General features: G+C 48.2%; 1 protein-coding gene across 1 annotated transcript; it reads right to left on the bottom strand.

The window, feature by feature from the left end:
- Nucleotides 1–6626: 6626 nt before the first annotated feature.
- On the bottom strand, nucleotides 6627–7921 carry LOC109766333 (probable glutathione S-transferase GSTU6). The gene is made up of 2 exons (XM_020334768.4): nucleotides 7349–7921; nucleotides 6627–7265 (listed from the first exon to the last, which is right to left on the bottom strand). The coding sequence occupies exons 1-2, from the start codon at nucleotides 7682–7684 to the stop codon at nucleotides 6867–6869; spliced, it is 735 nt and encodes a 244-aa protein (XP_020190357.1). The 5' UTR covers nucleotides 7685–7921; the 3' UTR covers nucleotides 6627–6866.
- Nucleotides 7922–18412: the final 10491 nt, after the last annotated feature.

Here is an 18412-nt window from a genome sequence, read left to right as displayed (position 1 = left end):
CGACTTCTTTCGCCTATATATATCCATATACCCTAAAAACATCGAGGACAGAATAGATCGGGAGTTCCGCCGCCGCAAGCCTCTGTAGCCACAAAAAACCAATCGGGACCTTGTTCCGGCACCCTGCCGGAGGGGGGGATCCCTCACCGGTGGCCATCTTCATCATCCCGGCGCTCTCCATGACGAGGAGGGAGTAGTTCACCCTCGGGGCCGAGGGTATGTACCAGTAGCTATGTGTTTGATCTCTCTCTCTCTCTCTCGTGTTCTTGAGGTGATACGATCTTGATGTATCGCGAGCTTTGCTATTATAGTTGGATCTTATGATGTTTCTCCCCCTCTACTCTCTTGTAATGGATTGAGTTTTCCCTTTGAAGTTATCTTATCGGATTGAGTCTTTAAGGATTTGAGAACACTTGATATATGTCTTGCATGTGCTTATCTGTGGTGACAATGGGATATCACGTGATCCACTTGATGTATGTTTTGGTGATCAACTTGCGGGTTCAGTGACCTTGTGAACTTATGCATAGGGGTTGGCACACGTTTTCGTCTTGACTCTCCGATAGAAACTTTGGGGCACTCTTTGAAGTTATTTGTATTGGTTGAATAGATGAATCTGAGATTGTGTGATGCATATCGTATAATCATACCCACAGATACTTGAGGTGACATTGGAGTATCTAGGTGACATTAGGGTTTTGGTTGCTTTGTGTCTTAAGGTGTTATTCTAGTACGAACTCTATGATAGATCGAATGGAAAGAATAGCTTCGTGTTATTTTACTACGGACTCTTGAATAGATCGATCCGAAAGGATAACTTTGAGGTGGTTCGTACCCTACCATAATCTCTTCGTTTGTTCTCCGCTATTAGTGACTTTGGAGTGAATCTTTGTTGCATGTTGAGGGATATTTATGTGATCCAATTATGTTATTATTGTTGAGAGAACTTGCACTAGTGAAAGTATGAACCCTAGGCCTTGTTTCAACGCATTGCAATACCATTTACGCTCACTTTTATCATTAGTTACCTTGCTGTTTTTATATTTTCAGATTACAAAAACCTATATCTACCATCCATATTGCACTTGTATCACCATCTCTTCGCCGAACTAGTGCACCTATACAATCTACCATTGTATTGGGTGTGTTGGACTCTTTGTTATTTGGTTGCAGGGTTGCTTGAGAGAGACCATTTGCTACCGTCCTACAAACCTCTGCACTTGGAGGCCCAACAACGTCTACAAGAAGAAGGTTGTGTAGTAGACATCACATATCCAAGAGCCTATTCTTACACTATATCCGAAGACATCTCCGTGAAAGATCTTCTGACATCAACGGACTTGCATGAAACCTTTCACCTCCCCCTCTCAATACAATCTCATGATGAACTAAGAGATATACAAGATGAAGTGGCCATGATCACTCCTGTGGCTGCTCAAGACATTTGGCAGTGTGTGTGGGGAGGCAATACTTTCAGAACCTCTTCGTATGACAAATTCTACTTTCGGTAGGTGATCGCCAAAGAAACATTCAGATGGTTGTGAAAGCCAAATGCATACCCACGATTAAGGTCTTCGGTTGGTTCCTGCTTGCTGAGCGCCTCAACACCAGAAATATGCTCAAAAGGAGGCGCCAACTTTGATTGCCTTCTGTGTGGCCAGCACGTTGAAGAAACGGTTGAGCATCTGTTTTTTCTTTGCACTTTCAGTCTGGACTGCTGGAGATCTCTAGGCTTCCATTGGTCCATGCATGATCATAGACTAGCAATGATAAGTCATCAGAAAACCACACAACCCCGCAAACTATGGATGGACATTTCCCTGACGTCAGCTTGGAGCCTATGGAAACAGCGCAATAATCGCCATTTCAGAAAAGTTAAGCCTACTGTAGAGGCCTGGAAACAGAGGTTCAAGGTGGAAGTTTCCAACCTTAGATATAGAGTGCATCCCTCCAAAGTGCAATTTGTTACTGCAATCTTAGACTCCATCCCATAGTTGCTTGCTGCCTCTTTGTAACATTGGGGGTGTATCCATATTGCAAAGTAATATATATGCAGTAGGAGCCTTTGAAGACCACAATATATTGCAAAGTAATATATATGCAGCAGAAATATATTGCAAAGTAATTTGTAATGAGTATAAAAACATGAAATTCGGACATAGAAATAAGACAGCGGAAGACCACAATAACAACATTACTATTACGACGAGGGACACTAAGCATATGAAGATTCATCTCCTGGTTCGAGCATTGCAAGTGAATTTTAATTCTGCAAAGTCAAGGGTGATGAAATACTTGAAAATATATAGTGAAAATCGGGTGTCATTCTTCCTGATATCAACTCGCTAGGAGGAACTAACAAACAAAAAGTTTTATGTACCTTGCTTCCCTTTGAATCTTTTGGTAGTCTACAAACAAATCATCTTCGATCCCAGATTATGCATTAGTTAGTGTAGTGGATTTAACCTGCACACAATGCCACACACTCTCAACTTTGGAAGATATTTCTGCACCAAACTCGACTCAAACCGGGTGTGTGTACTAACAAACAACACTGATTTTAATGAACGGGCACAACTGGTCTATACTCGCACAAATCCATACGGTTCATGAGGAACAGAATATGCAAAAAAGACAAAAGAAACTTTTCTTTTGTTAATGTGTTTGCTCGTGAGAAGCAAGGTTCAGATATGTATACGATGAGATGAATAATTATACAGTAAAGATTTATATGAAGCCAAAAAAATTATGAAGCCAAAATCTGAGAACATATGAGACTGCAGGTTTTCGTAGAGGTAAGCAAAGTTCATTACAAATAGTGCAAACTGTAGTTATCAAATAATGCTCAACCATCTCTCTTTCGCTTGGATGATATAGAGTATGCATACTTAATACCTTCCATAGATTACAACCATCAATAACCATACTTCTATTGAATTCATGCTCCAGCCAACTCATTCAACAGTCCGAACTGATGAAGGGAGGTGGGCAATATATTTCAACACCCCCCCTCGCGTCTAGGTATATTAGTCCTTAGACGTGGGATCAGTGTAGGCCACGGAATCTTTTTATTTAATACTGCGTTGGCAGGGTCTTGAACTCAAAACCTCTTGGCTCGGATACCATATTGAATTCATGCTCCAGCCAACTCATTCAAAAGTCCGAACTGATGAAGGGAGATGGGCAACATATTTCAACAACTTCCTGATCCATGGAATACGGTCAAAGCGGCTAAAGGAACATGTGTTAGGCAGACCAAGGAATATGGTGTATATAACACCCAAACACATGGCAGAATAAAATGTTGATGCAACGCACAACCCTTGGAGCCAGGAGTGTGGTTTAGGCATCGGTCTCCGTAATGTTGCCGCTTGAGGTGAAGCCACTGCTCATCTCATGGGAATAGCTGCTTCCGCTAGGAGCCTTTATGTTGTCGTTTCTCATTGGCAAAGTGCAGTATGGATACAATATGTGATTATTTTCTTAAAGAAATCATACAATGTAAGAGATTGGCAGCACACACACATAATAGTGAAAATAGTTTGTTTGTTTGTTTGTTTTGCAGGAAAAGTGAAGATAGTCATTGTAGCCTATTTAAATTTATAAGGTGTAATACTGAGAAATGACTTCAAACATTACATGCGTGCAGATATGATTTCTTATCCCTCGTATACTCTATTACTTACTTCCACTTTCTTTATGTATGTACATCTAAGGAGAACATAACTCAGATTTTTTTTAAGAAATGCTATGGACAAACAAGGCAGAGAAGCATCCATCTAATCACAATATACTCTATAGGCAGCGGGCGCACCTGCTGGACCTCAGGGCCACCCGGCTCGTCCTACTGCTTCTCATCAGGCTGAGGAGGCTAGTTACGCCTCAAGTTGCATGAAGCCGAAATAGACTGCACCTCCAACAAAGGATGAGTTGCGAGCTCTGCCAATCATCCCTACCATCCGTTCAGTTGTAAGCCCAATGCACATATGTTGCAGGAAAAGGATTCCACATATGAGAAGAAGTCTCACCATGGAGAGGCGTCGCCATGCGAGGCTGCCAGCGAACGAAAGCAGGGTCGCGAGTGTCAAATGTTTTAGGGTTTTCCACTTTTGTGTCGCACAGAAGCGTAGTATAGGCCCAGTAGGCCCAATTGAATCTCAGAAGCCGAAAAAAACCCGCCAGAGCAGCGGCCCAAGAGCATTAGTGCTCATTACGTGAACCTGGTCGCAGGATTGCGTGCGATTAAGAGCCGATCGGATGGCCAAGGAGCCTAAAAGTGGCGATCCAACGGATACGAATGCTAATGGCCTGAGAGGGCATGAAAAGTGCTCGGTTATAATGTATTTAAATAGTCTGATGGCTAGGTTGCAAATTACAGCAAAGACAAATGTCTGAACTGAAAATTTGAAGGATTTATAGTGGATTAGCATATAATCCCAGGGCTGTTTGCATACCTAATCTCTGAATAAGTAAAGCACAAGGGTTAAATTGAATAACAGACGAAGAGATAAGGTTACCGAAAAGGGTTTCCCCCCGCTTTGTATTTCAAAGCAACCAACACCGATTACAAGATTGCTGGGCGAGCAGCACAACAAGCCCAAAAGAAAAAGAAGAAGAAACAAAAGCCAACAACGACAGCTCAACCAAGCGTGGATGACCCGCCACTGCTGCGCCCACAGGAGACAAACAACCATAGCCCGAGGCTTCGATCCGCCGTGCACCAAGCAGCACCCCCCCCCCCCCCCCCCCCCGGCACGAGGAGGGAGTTGGGGGATGGATAACAACGACACCCTCCAAGAAGGGATGGTGGCACCCGCAGGTGTCACCGCATCGGAGCCGAAGACCGGCAAGGATTTCTCCCATACTCCAAACCTCGCCGTCCGACCGAACCGGAGCCGACCAGCCAAACCTCCGCACACCACCTTGCGCCAACACGGTTGCGCCACCATCCATGCCGCCTCACTACGAACACCACCACGAGGCCAAGAGACCCGAAGAGAAACTCCAAACGACGGAAGCAGCGGCATCGCTATCGAGCAGGAGGGACCCACCTCCCCCGCCAACGTGCGGGAGGCCCGAGCCCCCTGCACTGTCGCGGTCGCCGGCCTGACGCGAAAGCAGGGCACACCAGGCCACCCCTGGCCCGGCCGGGCCCAAACGGGCCCGCAAAGCCCCGCCGGCCACGCTGCAGCGATTTGGTACCCGCGTCGCCAGCGCGCAGCCGCTTGCCGCCACGCCCCGGCCTCTTGGAGGTCATGCCGCAGGCTCACCCCGCCGCCGGCCCGCCCAGATGGGCCCGAAGGGCCCAGATCTGGGCCGCGCGGCGCTGCCAGGACGCGCCGCCGTGCTACCACGCCACCAACGGCGACGCCGCCGTCCAGCCATCCGCCTGCGTAGCGCCAGGACCCCGCCGCCACGACAGACCGCCGCCGCCTAGGGACACCCCCCAGCCCGCTCCGTCCCGCGCCAGAGGAAGCCGAGAGGGGAAAAGCGAGGGGGCCGCCGCCGCCAGCGTCGCTCGGGCCAGGCCCGACAGCGAGCACCGACGACGGCGGCGGGGAGGGAAGGAGGGGGGAGGGTCGCTGGAGAAGGAGATCGGGGCGCGGCCGGTCGCCCGGGGGGGCGACGCGGTTGCGAGAGCCCGAGGAGTATTCTACTATGATATAGTTTTACCAGGATAAGATTCCGAAGAGACACGGTTCGTCCATGCCCTTCCTTTCTCCCGTACGATTCAGTTGGAAAGAATTCCCAAATCGATGCTTGTCGTGGTGATTAGCTAGCCGGGCCGCCGGCCGAAATGACGAACGATGCCCGCGGAGTTGCGCTGCCATATGCAGTAGGAGGGGCCATGCTACAATGCGTGATCCGGCCGATTGCTGCCTGTGCCACCGGCCTGCGAGCCGCGTCCGAGGGAGGGCTACGCGCCGCGCCGTGGTTGTGCTCCGCCTGAGGGAGGAGCGCCGCGTCGGATGCTGCTTCCGAGAGGTGGAGGACGCGGTCGTTGCCAAACGCCGAGGTACGCTCTATGGGGCTTCTTCCCTTCTTTTTCTCTGGATGTTTTCCTCTATTTAGATCGCTTGTATTTGATCTCCTCCGAGAGGTAGTACAGGATGTGGATTGGATTCTTCCCTGTACTTGACTATGAATTTTTGTTTTTCTTCTTGGTTCTTGGCGTTCCCGCTAAAGCAATTGATTTGTGAGGAATAAAACTGAACTGAATCACCTTATTTGACATTGATTTCTCTATTTGTACCGAGTCCAGCGTTGAAAATCGACGGAGATGTGGATGGAAAAAGTTGTTTCATTTGTCCTTGCCGAGGACGGTGTCGTTCATCGCTTGACGCTGCCGGGGCAACAATGGTGCTGAGAGCCGTCGGGCGCTCCATGGTGTGCCATGGATACGCACCTGAGGATTCCGCCGCCGGGCGAGCGTCGCGCACCGATCATATTGCCTCCAGATGCGAGAGAAAGCCTCGGCGCCTTGCCACTGTTAGGCCGCCTCCCCGTGGCTTTCTTTTTATACTGTGTGGCAACTCTCTCGGTTAAGATTCCCGCAAAAAAAAAAACTCTCTCGGTTAAGAGCGTGCCGATAACCTGTTCAAAGTACAAATTAAAGAACGAGAGAGTTGAATGAAAGATGATCCATTAATCTTTATTGATGATAGAAATGAGGTATTTGTACCCGACGAAAATACACATGTTACTTAGGAGTAAACTCAAAGTTACTTGAGAGCCAAAAAATTACATAGTTGCCTTGAGAGCCAATCAATCTATCTAAGCAATCTATCTAACAGTTAACTCGGAAAGCAGAGTAATTATTGGATCGACACGAGCCCCTGCCGGCAATGGAAACACATGATCTTTAATTAGTTGCTAGCTGTGACAGCGACGTTCCACTTTGGGTAAAGCACCGACGTGATGTACTCCTGCACCTTGTCCACCGCCGTCAGCAGCGCAATGACCGGCTCGGCGGCCCTGAACCGCCCCGCCCACGCGGCCAGCTTTGGTGTCCTCGCCGCGTCTAGGAACGGCGGCACGCCAGCAAGGCGGCCTATCGCTTCGAACCAGGGAATATAGCACCCGAGCGCGATGTCCAGGAACCCGATGGAGCCACCACCGAAGAACGGCGCCTCCGCCTCGCCTTCTTTGGAGCACTCCGCCAAGGCGGCCTCTAGGAGCCCGAAAGCTGCCAAGGTCTCCTCCACCTTGTCAGCTCTCTCCTGCTGCTTCGCCGTATTGAGAATGCCGATGCACGAAGGGAACATCTGCGGCAATAAAATGGCGCCCGTGTGATGCAACTTCAATTCTTGAAGCTTAAACTAGCTAGATGAGAGGGAAGGGGACAAACCTTGTTATCGACATAGGCGGCCCAGAAGCGGGCGACGGCGCGGCGGTAGGGGTCGGTGGGGAGGATGGAGGCGCCGTTGCCGGGGAATGCGTCGTCAAGGTACTCCACAATGATGAGCGATTCACAGACGGGCCTGCCGCCGTGGATGAGGACGGGCAGCTTCTTGTGCACGGGGTTGGACGTAAGGAGGAGGTCGCTCTTGCACCCGGGGTCCGCGGGGAGGTAGTCGTAAGCCAGACCCTTCATGGCAAGCGCCATCTGGACGCGGATGGCGTATATGCTCACGCCGCTCCGCGGCACCAGCAGCTTCAGCCCTTGCTCTTGAGCGCCGGACATGATTGTCCTTGAAGGATGTCTGTACTGTACGTGTAAATCGCGTGTATATGAAATGCCTCCCAAGAGAAACGGTGCTGTAGGCTACTAGCACACGGACACACTAGCTAGTGCACAACACGCAGATGAACACGAGTGTCAACGTAAATTCCAACTAGTTTTGTGAAGCTCAAATGGATTGCTTTGCATTGGCTTGCTTCTACAACGCTGGGCATGCATCGGCCGTTTGTATTGCTGTACAAAAAACGACTGTAGCACCTACCTTGGGCACCAAGGGGTGGAAGACTTGCCAGTCAAGGTGACTTGACTTTGGCTGCCATACTATGTCATGCATGACGTGAGCTGGAGTAGACACTACATGATTTACTACCTACACTATCTAGCCAGAGAGGGACAGACCGAATCCGAGTATCCGACAGATACCTGCTGGGAGGAATTTTCTCTGCGTGCCCAACATGTGCACTGAAATGAGACTAGGTGCATCGGTTAGGCAGTGCCTTTCATGTAGTACTTCCTCCTACCCCAGTCAGGCGTTGGCTCCTTGCTGATAACCTCAAGCAAATGGGTCAGACGTTTACGCCAACTTGCATCCTGTCTTGATCCTGCGATGCCTCACCTTGACAACACAAGGCTGCTTCCAACTTTTCTTTAGAAAATGAGGCTTTCCACCCCATGTTTTATAGAAAGCTGACCAATTAGAGCTGGCAGGGTAAGCTGGAGGACGCTTTCGTCTGCCTCCAAGCCACAACCATACAGAGAAATACAACAATGGAAAGAAAGTAAAAGGCGGCACCGCGCTGTCACAAAAGCAGCGAGGCAAGAGGTTTCGACAAACCATGAAGAACATCATCCTACACCGCTTCTTGCCAGCTGGTTACCAAACTAAAGGATTCGTATTTTAGAGATCAATCACCGTGGCCGTTTAGTAGTAGAATTCTTTTTGCGAATACACAGAGAATTGCGCATGTTTTTATTGATAGTTACGAGAGAACAATGCGAGGCGCCATAACAAGTGTGGGTAAGAACACAACAGAGAAAAACACTACAACCTAAACTCACCTAGCCCGACCTCCGGCCAAGGAAGGCTAGGAGACGAGACACATCACACCTAGAACGCGTCATGACCAATGGGAGGACCTCCGTCCTGCACTCGTGCCGCCAAAACTCCAGCACGTACGGAATCAATATACCCCCCCCCCCCCACCCCACCCCACACACACCTTGAGCGCCTAAAGAGACGGCAAATGGGTTGCAGGACCCGGCCGGTGAAAAAAGGAGACCATGGAGGAAGGGTCAACGATTTCGTTCGTTGTGCCCCAGATGCCCAAGCCTTGAGAAGCAGCCCAAACCAAGCATGGCAACCAACATCTTCCATTCCAAGACCAAGGACTTCACGAGCAACCAAGACAACGCCTTTAAGTAGGGGATGACGCTACAACTCTGCCTTTGTCCAATCCGATGAACTAGAGCTATGGTGCGTGAAGAGCGGCACGGAGAAATGCCTTTGGCAGTGCCTCCAAGAAGGGGACTGTCAGAATAAATTCGAGGTCACCGTTGATCATCCGCGGACCAAGCAATCACACGAGCATGACACCGAGATTTGTTAACGAGGTTCACCGATATGGCTATATCCCCGGGGCTTGACTATGGGCGCTCCTCTCCATGACACCGCTATAATACCGCACCCGGTCGCCCTGGACGCCGGCACATGCCGCCGGCTTCCCCTGCGTTCCGGTGCTATTATGTTGGCATAGGTTACATCGTGTGTCTACCCCCACTATATATGAGAGGCCTAGGATAGAAGTGTCCTACTTGGACACGACTCCATATCCTATCTAAACACAATACAACTATAAGTCCTATTGTAACCTACCTTGTACAGAATATTCGACACAACTCCAACAAACTCCACCTTGACGAATATTCTCCACCACCTTGAATTCGTCAATGCGTCAAACTTCCATGTACATTGGACTTGAGTTATCCCATGGGTATCACTGCTACTCCAAAGACTCCATGTGACTTCACCTGCAACTTGTAGTCCCTTCTTTTCTTGACCACAGTCAACGCTCGAGCAAAATTAAGCTCCTCTTTACTCTAGTCTGTGCTTCCAACTTCCAGAGTATCCATCCAACTTCATCACACACCGATCACTGACCTGCGTGAAAGTGAACAACTCACATATTGGGTGTCACACATAAGAGTTATCTGAACTCAACATCACCGCTCCTTCCTTGACCGTCTGTCTGAAACTTGAAGAAATTTCACCGCTGCTTGTAGTCATCCCGAGTCAAATTCGCAGTTGTCTCACCACATGTAGGACCACCAGAGCCCTAGCCCGTCTCCATGTCCCGTGCGCGCTGCACGCCTCGCCGCTATTACCGCGTCAAGCCTCTGCTGCCCCGGTCGAGTCTCAAGGGTCGCGAACCCACACCACTCAACCCCCACTGCAGAGTATACCATCGATCATCACCGACCGATGACGAGTTTCACGCTTCCATCAGACCACTGGGCTGCAATTCGAACTGCCTGTCACTCGCTTTTCCCCGCTGAATAGGCTTCGATTCCCTGGATCCTTACATCGTAGCCCCTCAATCCAGCTCCACCTTCAACATGACTCCATGGTAGATGATCAATGCACCCTCGCGTCCCGTCGACTTCAAGCTTACATGCGTACGCCATCTTGAATCAACCCCGCGCCATAGTCTTGTCGAAGCCACACAAGCCCTCAAGCCTGTGTCATGTGTTTCCACGCCCAGAAGTCGGTCACCATCAGCATCACGCTCCTATGTCGTTGTCGTTGATCCTACCACCGTCTTCTGTACCAACCGACTCACGTCGATCCGTCAGACTGTCTAGTCCGACCCAGCCTATCTCGTTCTATTGTATGACACGCTCGAGGTTTCCATATCGTCTTTCACGAATTCCCATCCATCACATGATACTTCCATCTAAGCTATCATGACTTCCCGCAATGCCTTCAAGCACCCTTGTTGTGCCAACAAATCTTTCATCCTTGTCTGTCATAACCCTAGGTTTTCAGTTCTGTGAACTTCTCCCCCACAAACCTGCTACCCGTTGGTGCCATGGTTCTTCGTATGACTGACCCAGTGAAAAAATATCCAAGCTTTCCACGCGATGCCCCAAGCACACGAACAGCCTCCGCGTACTAATAGCAATTCCAACCAAAAAAATCTTTGATCTTCACGTGGTGTGGCTCCCGTGGCTCAACTCCAATGCTAGCTTTGCCTTTCCCTTGCAGACGCATACGCAAATAGTGCTCCTGATGGATACATATCGCTTGACGGATCTTTCCTTACGCTAGACTGATTTGCCTGCCTGTCCGTGTCAGTACTATGGAGACTCGGTCTCCTTTTGGTCCAAAACAAACCTCTGTCCGATCACTTGCATCTCTTTCCGCTCGCCCACTGCTCCGAATCAAACAGTTGCTCGTGCTGCCTGACCGCCTCCTGCACGTGTCTCGCTCTGAGCCGCGCCCACCGCTGCGGTTGCACGCACCTGGACGTGCCACATGATTCCGAAGCTTGCCGAACTCGCCAAGATTAGTCTGGATCGCTGCCGCTCCATGATCGCCTTGCAAAGATTACAACCGCCGACACGTCTGCTGCAGATCGCTCCTGGCAAACTCCAACGACGATATCTTCCTTCCTCTAGATCAACCCGTGCGACCTTCTCGTAACCTTGCTCAACATATCACTTGTCAGAATAAATCCGAGATCATCGTCGATCATCCGCGGACCAAGCAATCACACGAGCATGACGCCGAGATTTGTTAACGAGGTTCACCGATATGGCTACATCCTCCGGGGCTTGACTATGGCCGCTCCTCCCCATGACACCGCTACAATACCGCACCCGGTCGCTCTGGACGCGACTCCATATCCTATCTAAACACAATACAACTACAAGTCCAATTGTAACCTACCTTGTACACAATATTCGACACAACTCCAACAGGGACGACACCTGTAGGTGTTCCCTATTGTTGCCGCTCTCTTTCTCTCACTCGCACAAACGAAGGTGGAAGATGAAGAACACAATTTTTTCGGCGCACAAACGCCTCCGCCGCACAACGGCGCCTCGGCCGCACGAACGGCCTCACTTCTGCAGCGGCAACACACCGCAGCCTATCCAGAAGAGCTCTCTCACAGCCGACCGAGCGCATACCACGGTCCCGGTGGACACTACTTCATCTCTGGCTCCTAGGCTCGGCTCATACCGGCGCACTTTACATCAATACACGGGAGGGCTTTTACACCCAGACTTGTGCACATCCACTACACGCACGCACGCATTACCCGGCTACCACACAGCCACTAACCAATGCATGCACGCATCACACCCGGGCACTAACAAACCCATGAACAAACTCCATGCAGCTTGTGAGTTCGAATTTGTTTTCCTTGTATTTCTGGCATATTTCCCCGACCACGTGTAACAGTAACAAAAAATTCCATGCGAATAGGCGTGAATTAACGAGCTGCTCATCCTGTCCAGGTTCAGCTTGTTCAGCTCGTGTGGTTAAGCTTGTTAAGCTTTTCGAGCAAAAAAGCATAGTTCAGTTCTCTGTTCGTTTAAAGTTCATTAAACTCATCAGCGCTCATTGATAGACTACACTGTATTACGGCCTATGGGATGAGAGCATGGGTGTGATTTTTACGAAGGAATATGGTAACTACATGAGGAGGTGCGCTAGTTTGATCCCTCTGATGGGCTGGCCTAGGTCGATTATATTAATAAATGGGTTGAGGTGCCACGAAATATTGTCACTTAAAATAATAATATGTGTTGTGGTGTACTAATGTGTTTAATGAGTTGCCTGTGAAACTCGTTAGCTCGTTCATTAAGCTCGTTACATTATGCGAGCTGAAATAAGTGATTGCCTTTGTTCATTAACGTCAGTTGTACAAGATTAATGAGTTGAGCTAACGCTCATGAGCTACGAGTATTTGGTCCAACCTTATGTGCGGAGCAAAGGTGCCCATCCCATGCTAATGGTTGCATGTGAATACTATTTAATACCTTTTCAACGTTTAAATTCTAAATCATCCAAATTTTTTTTTGACAATAGCGAAAAATTCTCAAGGCAAGAGTCAGTAGAACTTCAAGTGAGGTGTTGTCTCGGGAAAATAGCGGAGGCCAGCGGTCGGAGAAAAAACCCTTGTTTCGAGGGTCTTTTTTTCCGTTGTCGTAATTGATTGGTTATGTTTATCACTTCATGTATCCTGTAAAGAAAATTTGGAGCAAGTCCTCATAACACTTTTTAGCAATATATTCAGATAAGGATTTCCCAGTTATTTCACAAAGAAAAATCCCATCCCAGGTAAAATCCATCCCTTAGAAATCACTACCCACAGAGCCCGGGAATAATCTGCTTGGTAGAACATACTTGTAATTAAGATGCGAGGTCTTAAAAGAGCTCAACAGAAAAAAAATCGCATTTGGAATTTGTTCACGAAACAGCATGTCAACAACTCAGATCGAATAGACTGCACGCCTGCGCACCATTCATGAAACGACAACAATTCAACAACTCAACAACTAAGGGTCTGTTCTGATCTCCTCCAGCTTCTAACTCCTCAAACTTCTCGTGTGAAGCTGTCCCGAATGCTTATTTTAGAAGAAGCTGGATTTGAGAAGTTGAGCCCCGCTCACGTGTAAAATCGTGAAGCCCGGAAAGCCCAGCTCCAGAAAAACAAGAAACTGGAGTTGCCCATATTTACAACGAGACAGCCACCGCTAAAGAAAATGCTTCGGAGAGCCAGCTTCCTGAGTCGACAGGCCACGCTCGCATTCGAATCGTGGCGCTCGTCTCCCTCCCTCGACCTAACCTTCCAGCCGCCACCACCCCCACCGCCATGGCCGGCAGGATCCACCCCTCAGCCGGCCAGCACTCCGCTCCACCGCCGGATCCGACATATACAGGGCCATCCCGGCCGGTTCCCATCCAAAAGACCACCCTGAGCTCCCTTTCTTCTTCCCAAGGTCCACCCATGGCAACTGCTCCCGATCTGGGATGTTACCAGCGGGCCTACACCAGCGTTAAACAGGCCTACAGCCTCCCCAACTAGGCCAAATCTCTGGGAGAAGCTACGAGCGTGCCGAACGGTTTGCCAATCGCCAGGTGGAATTCGAAGCTAGCTCCAGAAGCTGATTTTGTGGAGTTTGGGAAGCTCGGAGAGGTTCGCCCTAAGAAGGCAAAGGAATTATCGGAGCGACACGATCTTTAATTAGTTCACAGTGACCGCGACGTTCCACTTTGGATAGAGCACGTTAGTGATGTACTCCTCCATCTTGTCGACTCCAGGCAGCAGCGCCTCGACCGGCTCGGCGACCTTGAACCACTCCGCCCAGGCTACTAGTTTCGGCGTCCTCACCGGGTCGATTAGCGGCATAACTCCAATGGTTCGGAATTTAACTTTCACAATCTTTATTTATATTTTTGAAAACATGTTCAACGATGCTCAAAACTTCAAAAAATGTTCGCATTTTTCAACAAATAATCCAGAATATTTTTAAAACAATTTAAATCCTAAAAATTGCTAGAATTTTAAAAAACTTGTTTTCAAATTTGTTCACCAATTAAAAAAATGTTTTCATTTTCGAAAAATGTTCAGAAATTTTGTGTTTTCAAAAAATATTTGCATTTAAAAAAAAGGTCCGAAACATGAAAAATAGTAGCATCTTTCATGAAAATGTTCAGAATTTCAAAAAGTGTTACCATTTTATAATATCATTCAAACTTAAAAAAAATCATGTTTTTAAAAAGATATAGGGGATTTCTAAAACTGTTAGTGTTTTTTTAAAATTGTTCCTGTTTCTAAACTTTGTTCAAACAATCAAAAATGTACTTTTTTGGAAAATGTGTGGGAATTTTAGAAGATCATATTTTATAAAAAGATAAATAGTTGTTTGTCTGTTTCAAAAAAGGGTTTGTATTTCAACTTCATTTCATTTTTGAGAAATGTTTATAAATTTTAGAAAAGTTGGATTTAAAAAGAAAATGTATTCTGAAAATGGGCAGCACATGTACAGTGGCCTGGTTGCTACATTGTTGTGCTCGAATAGTTCAAAAATCACATTTCTAAAATTATAGTGGCCTGCTCGCAGCCTCTAATGGGACGGCCCAATGGCGGTCACCAAGTGCATCGTAGCTGTGTTTCACACAAATTGCGTCAAATAGGTGTTGCTGGTGAGCGACCACGCCTGCACCCATCAGCTCCTCACACATACATTTTTGGGCCGGCCCAAATAGGTTTCTCCCGGCTTTGGGAAGGTTCAGACTAGTGTTTTTGTTTGATTTTTCTGATTTTTTTTCATTTTTGTTCTTTCCTCTTTTTTATTCCCATTTTCTCTTTTCTTTTTGTCATGTTCTTTTTTATTTTATTTTATTTTATTTTGGTTCCTTTTCATTTTTTGACCATAGTTTTAAAAAAATCAATATTATTTTGAAATCCTGAATAATTTTTGAAATTATGCACATGTTTTGAATTCGTGAAGATTTTTTGAGTAATCTTAAACATTTAATAATTTTGTGTACTTTTTTAAAAATGGTTAAAATTTATTGAATTCATGAAGATTTTTTCTTAAATTCGGGGGATACCACACATCATGATGGACCTGACATCCGGTAGGTATCGGACAACCGGTACAGATGACATAGGTTTTGTCAAGTGGCGACCGGATTTCTGGTGTGTACTAGACATCCAGACCATGCTACTATTGCTCTAGATAGGGCGTTGACCAGACATCTGGTCCAGATGGCTTCGCTTTTGTTGAAGGGGTATCGGATTTCCGGTGGCTAGATGTCAGACCGGACATCTCACTACAGGAATCAGCTACTTTGCCGTCTGCCACGGCGGACGGCAAAGGCATGAACGGTGGACGGCAAAGGCATGAACGGCGGACGGCAAAGGCCTTTGCCGTCAGCCGCGGACGGCAAAAGGCTCCGGCAAAGTAGGCTACGGCAAAGACCTACTTTGCCGTCTGCTTTCGGCGGCTGACGGCAAAGGCGCCTTTGCCGTCTGCCGCGGACGGCAAAGAAGCGGACGGCAAAATGAGTAGTGTTAGTGTCCGTTAGGTGGCTAACGGCAGCCTTTGCCGTCCGCCAGCTGACGGCAAAGGCTGCAGGCTCTTTGCCATCTGTTGGCAGATGGCAAAGAGACCAAATAGGCATTAATTCTGTTTCTTCTTATATCAATTCATTTTCACAGAAAATCAAACACAGATATATATATATATATATATATGACCAATATAGCATATCCAAGACATATTACCAATACTCATGAACACATATATATCCAACACATATCCAACACATGTTACCAATATATAGTCATGAACACATATATATCCAACACATATCCATGAACACATATCCAACAAATATTACAAGGAATGATCTAAAACTAAATATCTATTTTCCTAAAAAACTATCTTATTACTAAGATCTTCTCCGGATCTTCTTCTTTTCTTCCAACCTGCATAACAAAAACACTAAGAAAGAGAGAATGGGTTAGGAGTAGAAATGTAGCATTTCACTTGGTGAAATGCAATGTTGTAGGAGCCAGTACTTGAGATCAAGATAATCTTAGTTAAGATCCTGATTTTCAAAGTGATCTTAATTATAAAGCCAAATAGAGTAAACCAATACCAAAGAGCCAAAGGAGAGAACCAGCCAAGGACCCAATCAAGAAGCCACCACAATTAGCAGTAAGTTAAAAGCCAACACAAAGACCACTATCAGTACTAGCTCCAGGAATTAAGCCAACTAAAAACTAGTGATTAAAGCCAAAGATTAGACTTCATCACCATAGTCAGTTTTGTCTAGTGACAATAGGTACATGTCACTGTGCAACGCCAAAAACAAAGCTCCAGGAGGAGATATATATCACAACCAGCCAACCAGACCAAGTCCCAACACATCCAACCACCAGCAGCTTAGAAGAGATAACTATTAAGGAGAGCTACAGAAGACCTCAAGGTATACTTGAGGGATTATGTGCTCAGACAGCCTGGAAGTGCCAGGGCTAGTTCATCACAGCACAGGGATAGTCACATGTAAATTAAGCCTAAGAGAGGGGGGCTCAGACTAGCATCACTGCCCAAATCAGATGTAGTATCTGTCTTATCAGTAGAAAACTAGGAAAGTAACAGCCAAAACCAAGTATAGCATCTGTTCATAGGCTATTAGAAAGAGACAAATAGGAATAGCCAAACCAAGTGGTATATGTTCATATCAGTATTAGAAGTAAAATAACTAAGAACAAGTGAGTATCCGTTCATGAGTAAGGTAACTGACCAAAGTAACAACTCCAGGATCAACTAAACAGAACAGAGCAGTACAGGAGTATATATACTTCACAAATACACATAGATGGTCACTGACCAAAACCCTGACACAGCAAGAATCCATCACAGAGAGCTCCAATACAAGTTGATGCTCATCTACAGCAGCTAACCACAGCTAATAGAGCCTCACATCCAACAAGATCAAGAGCTAGAGCTATGCATTAGAGAGATCAGGAGGGGAGCAAGGAGAAGCTCACCAAAAGGAGTTGTAGCCGAAGTAGGATGCAGCCACACCATCACTATGGTGTGACCAGCATCACAACCAACACCACCACAACAAGCCGGAGCTTGCCAGAGAGCACCACAACGGTGGCACCAGTGAGAGCACGGGCACGAAGGCGCCAACCAGGGGCACCGCAGCACGGAGGCGCCACCCAGGGGCACCACCGCGCCACGGCACATCCAGCACCGCCGGAGGATCCTCACGGCGACCGAAGCAACACCGGAGCCACGCCGGCGATGTGGTGGCCGAAACCCTAGCCGCAGGGGAGGGTCACGCGTGGTCGCAGGAGGACGCAGTGGGACGGGTGGGCCGGCAACGTGGGCGGCGCCAGGCGGCGCGTGGCGGGGCGTCGGCGGGTGGGGTGGGGGCGGAGGGGTGGTGGGGGCTGCTCCGGGAGGCGGGGGCGGCGCCGGGCGGCGGGTGGCAGGGCGACGCCGGGCAGCGGGTGGCGGGGGCGGCGCCGCGCAGCGGGTGGCGGGGCGGGGGCGGCGGGGCGGGTTCGGCGGCGGGTGGCGGGGGCGGCGGTGGGTGTGGATCTGGTGGGCGTCGGGGAGGAGAGAGGGAGAGAAGAGATAACGGGCGGGGGGCGGTGGGTGTGGATCTGGTGGGCGTCGGGGAGGAGAGAGGGAGAGAAGAGATAACGGGCGGGGGGGGGGGGGGGGGCGGTGGGTGTGGATTTGGTTTGCCATCCGCCGTTTTGTCTCTTTGCCGTCTGCTAGCAGACGGCAAAGAGGGGGCGTTTTTTTCGTAAACGGCTCGTTAGTGGGGGGGCACCTCTCTCTTTGCCGTCCGCCAGCTGACGGCAAAGAAGTGACTGATGGCAAAGGCCTGTTTTGCCGTCTGCCATTTCTTTGCCTTCTGCTTTTGGGTAGCTGATGGCAAAGACCTTCTTTGCCATCTGCTAGCATATGGCAAAGAGCTGGCAGATGGCAAATTAGCTGATTCCAGTAGTGTCTGGTGCGTACCGGACATTCGGTGGCAACTTAAATGGTTCACTGGGTTTACACAACCTTACATAAATAGTGTTTCTCGATTATGGAGGTGACAAAAGGTTCGTCGTAACGGGTTACGTCGATGCAAGTTTTGACACTGATCCAGATGACTCTAATTCTCAATCTGGATACATATTGAAA

Source organism: Aegilops tauschii, chromosome 7, assembly GCF_002575655.3.
Source record: "Aegilops tauschii subsp. strangulata cultivar AL8/78 chromosome 7, Aet v6.0, whole genome shotgun sequence".
Taxonomy (NCBI): domain Eukaryota; kingdom Viridiplantae; phylum Streptophyta; class Magnoliopsida; order Poales; family Poaceae; genus Aegilops; species Aegilops tauschii.
This window is presented reverse-complemented; position numbering and strand designations above follow the sequence as displayed.

Bases quoted from the DNA above. Each gene is read 5' to 3' on its own strand.
- LOC109766333 (XM_020334768.4), bottom strand. From the start codon at position 7,684: ATGTCCGGCGCTCAAGAGCAAGGGCTGAAGCTGCTGGTGCCGCGGAGC. The intron at 7,266-7,348 runs GTTTGTCCCCTT...TTATTGCCGCAG, and splicing joins CCGCCTATGTCGATAACAAG to ATGTTCCCTTCGTGCATCGG.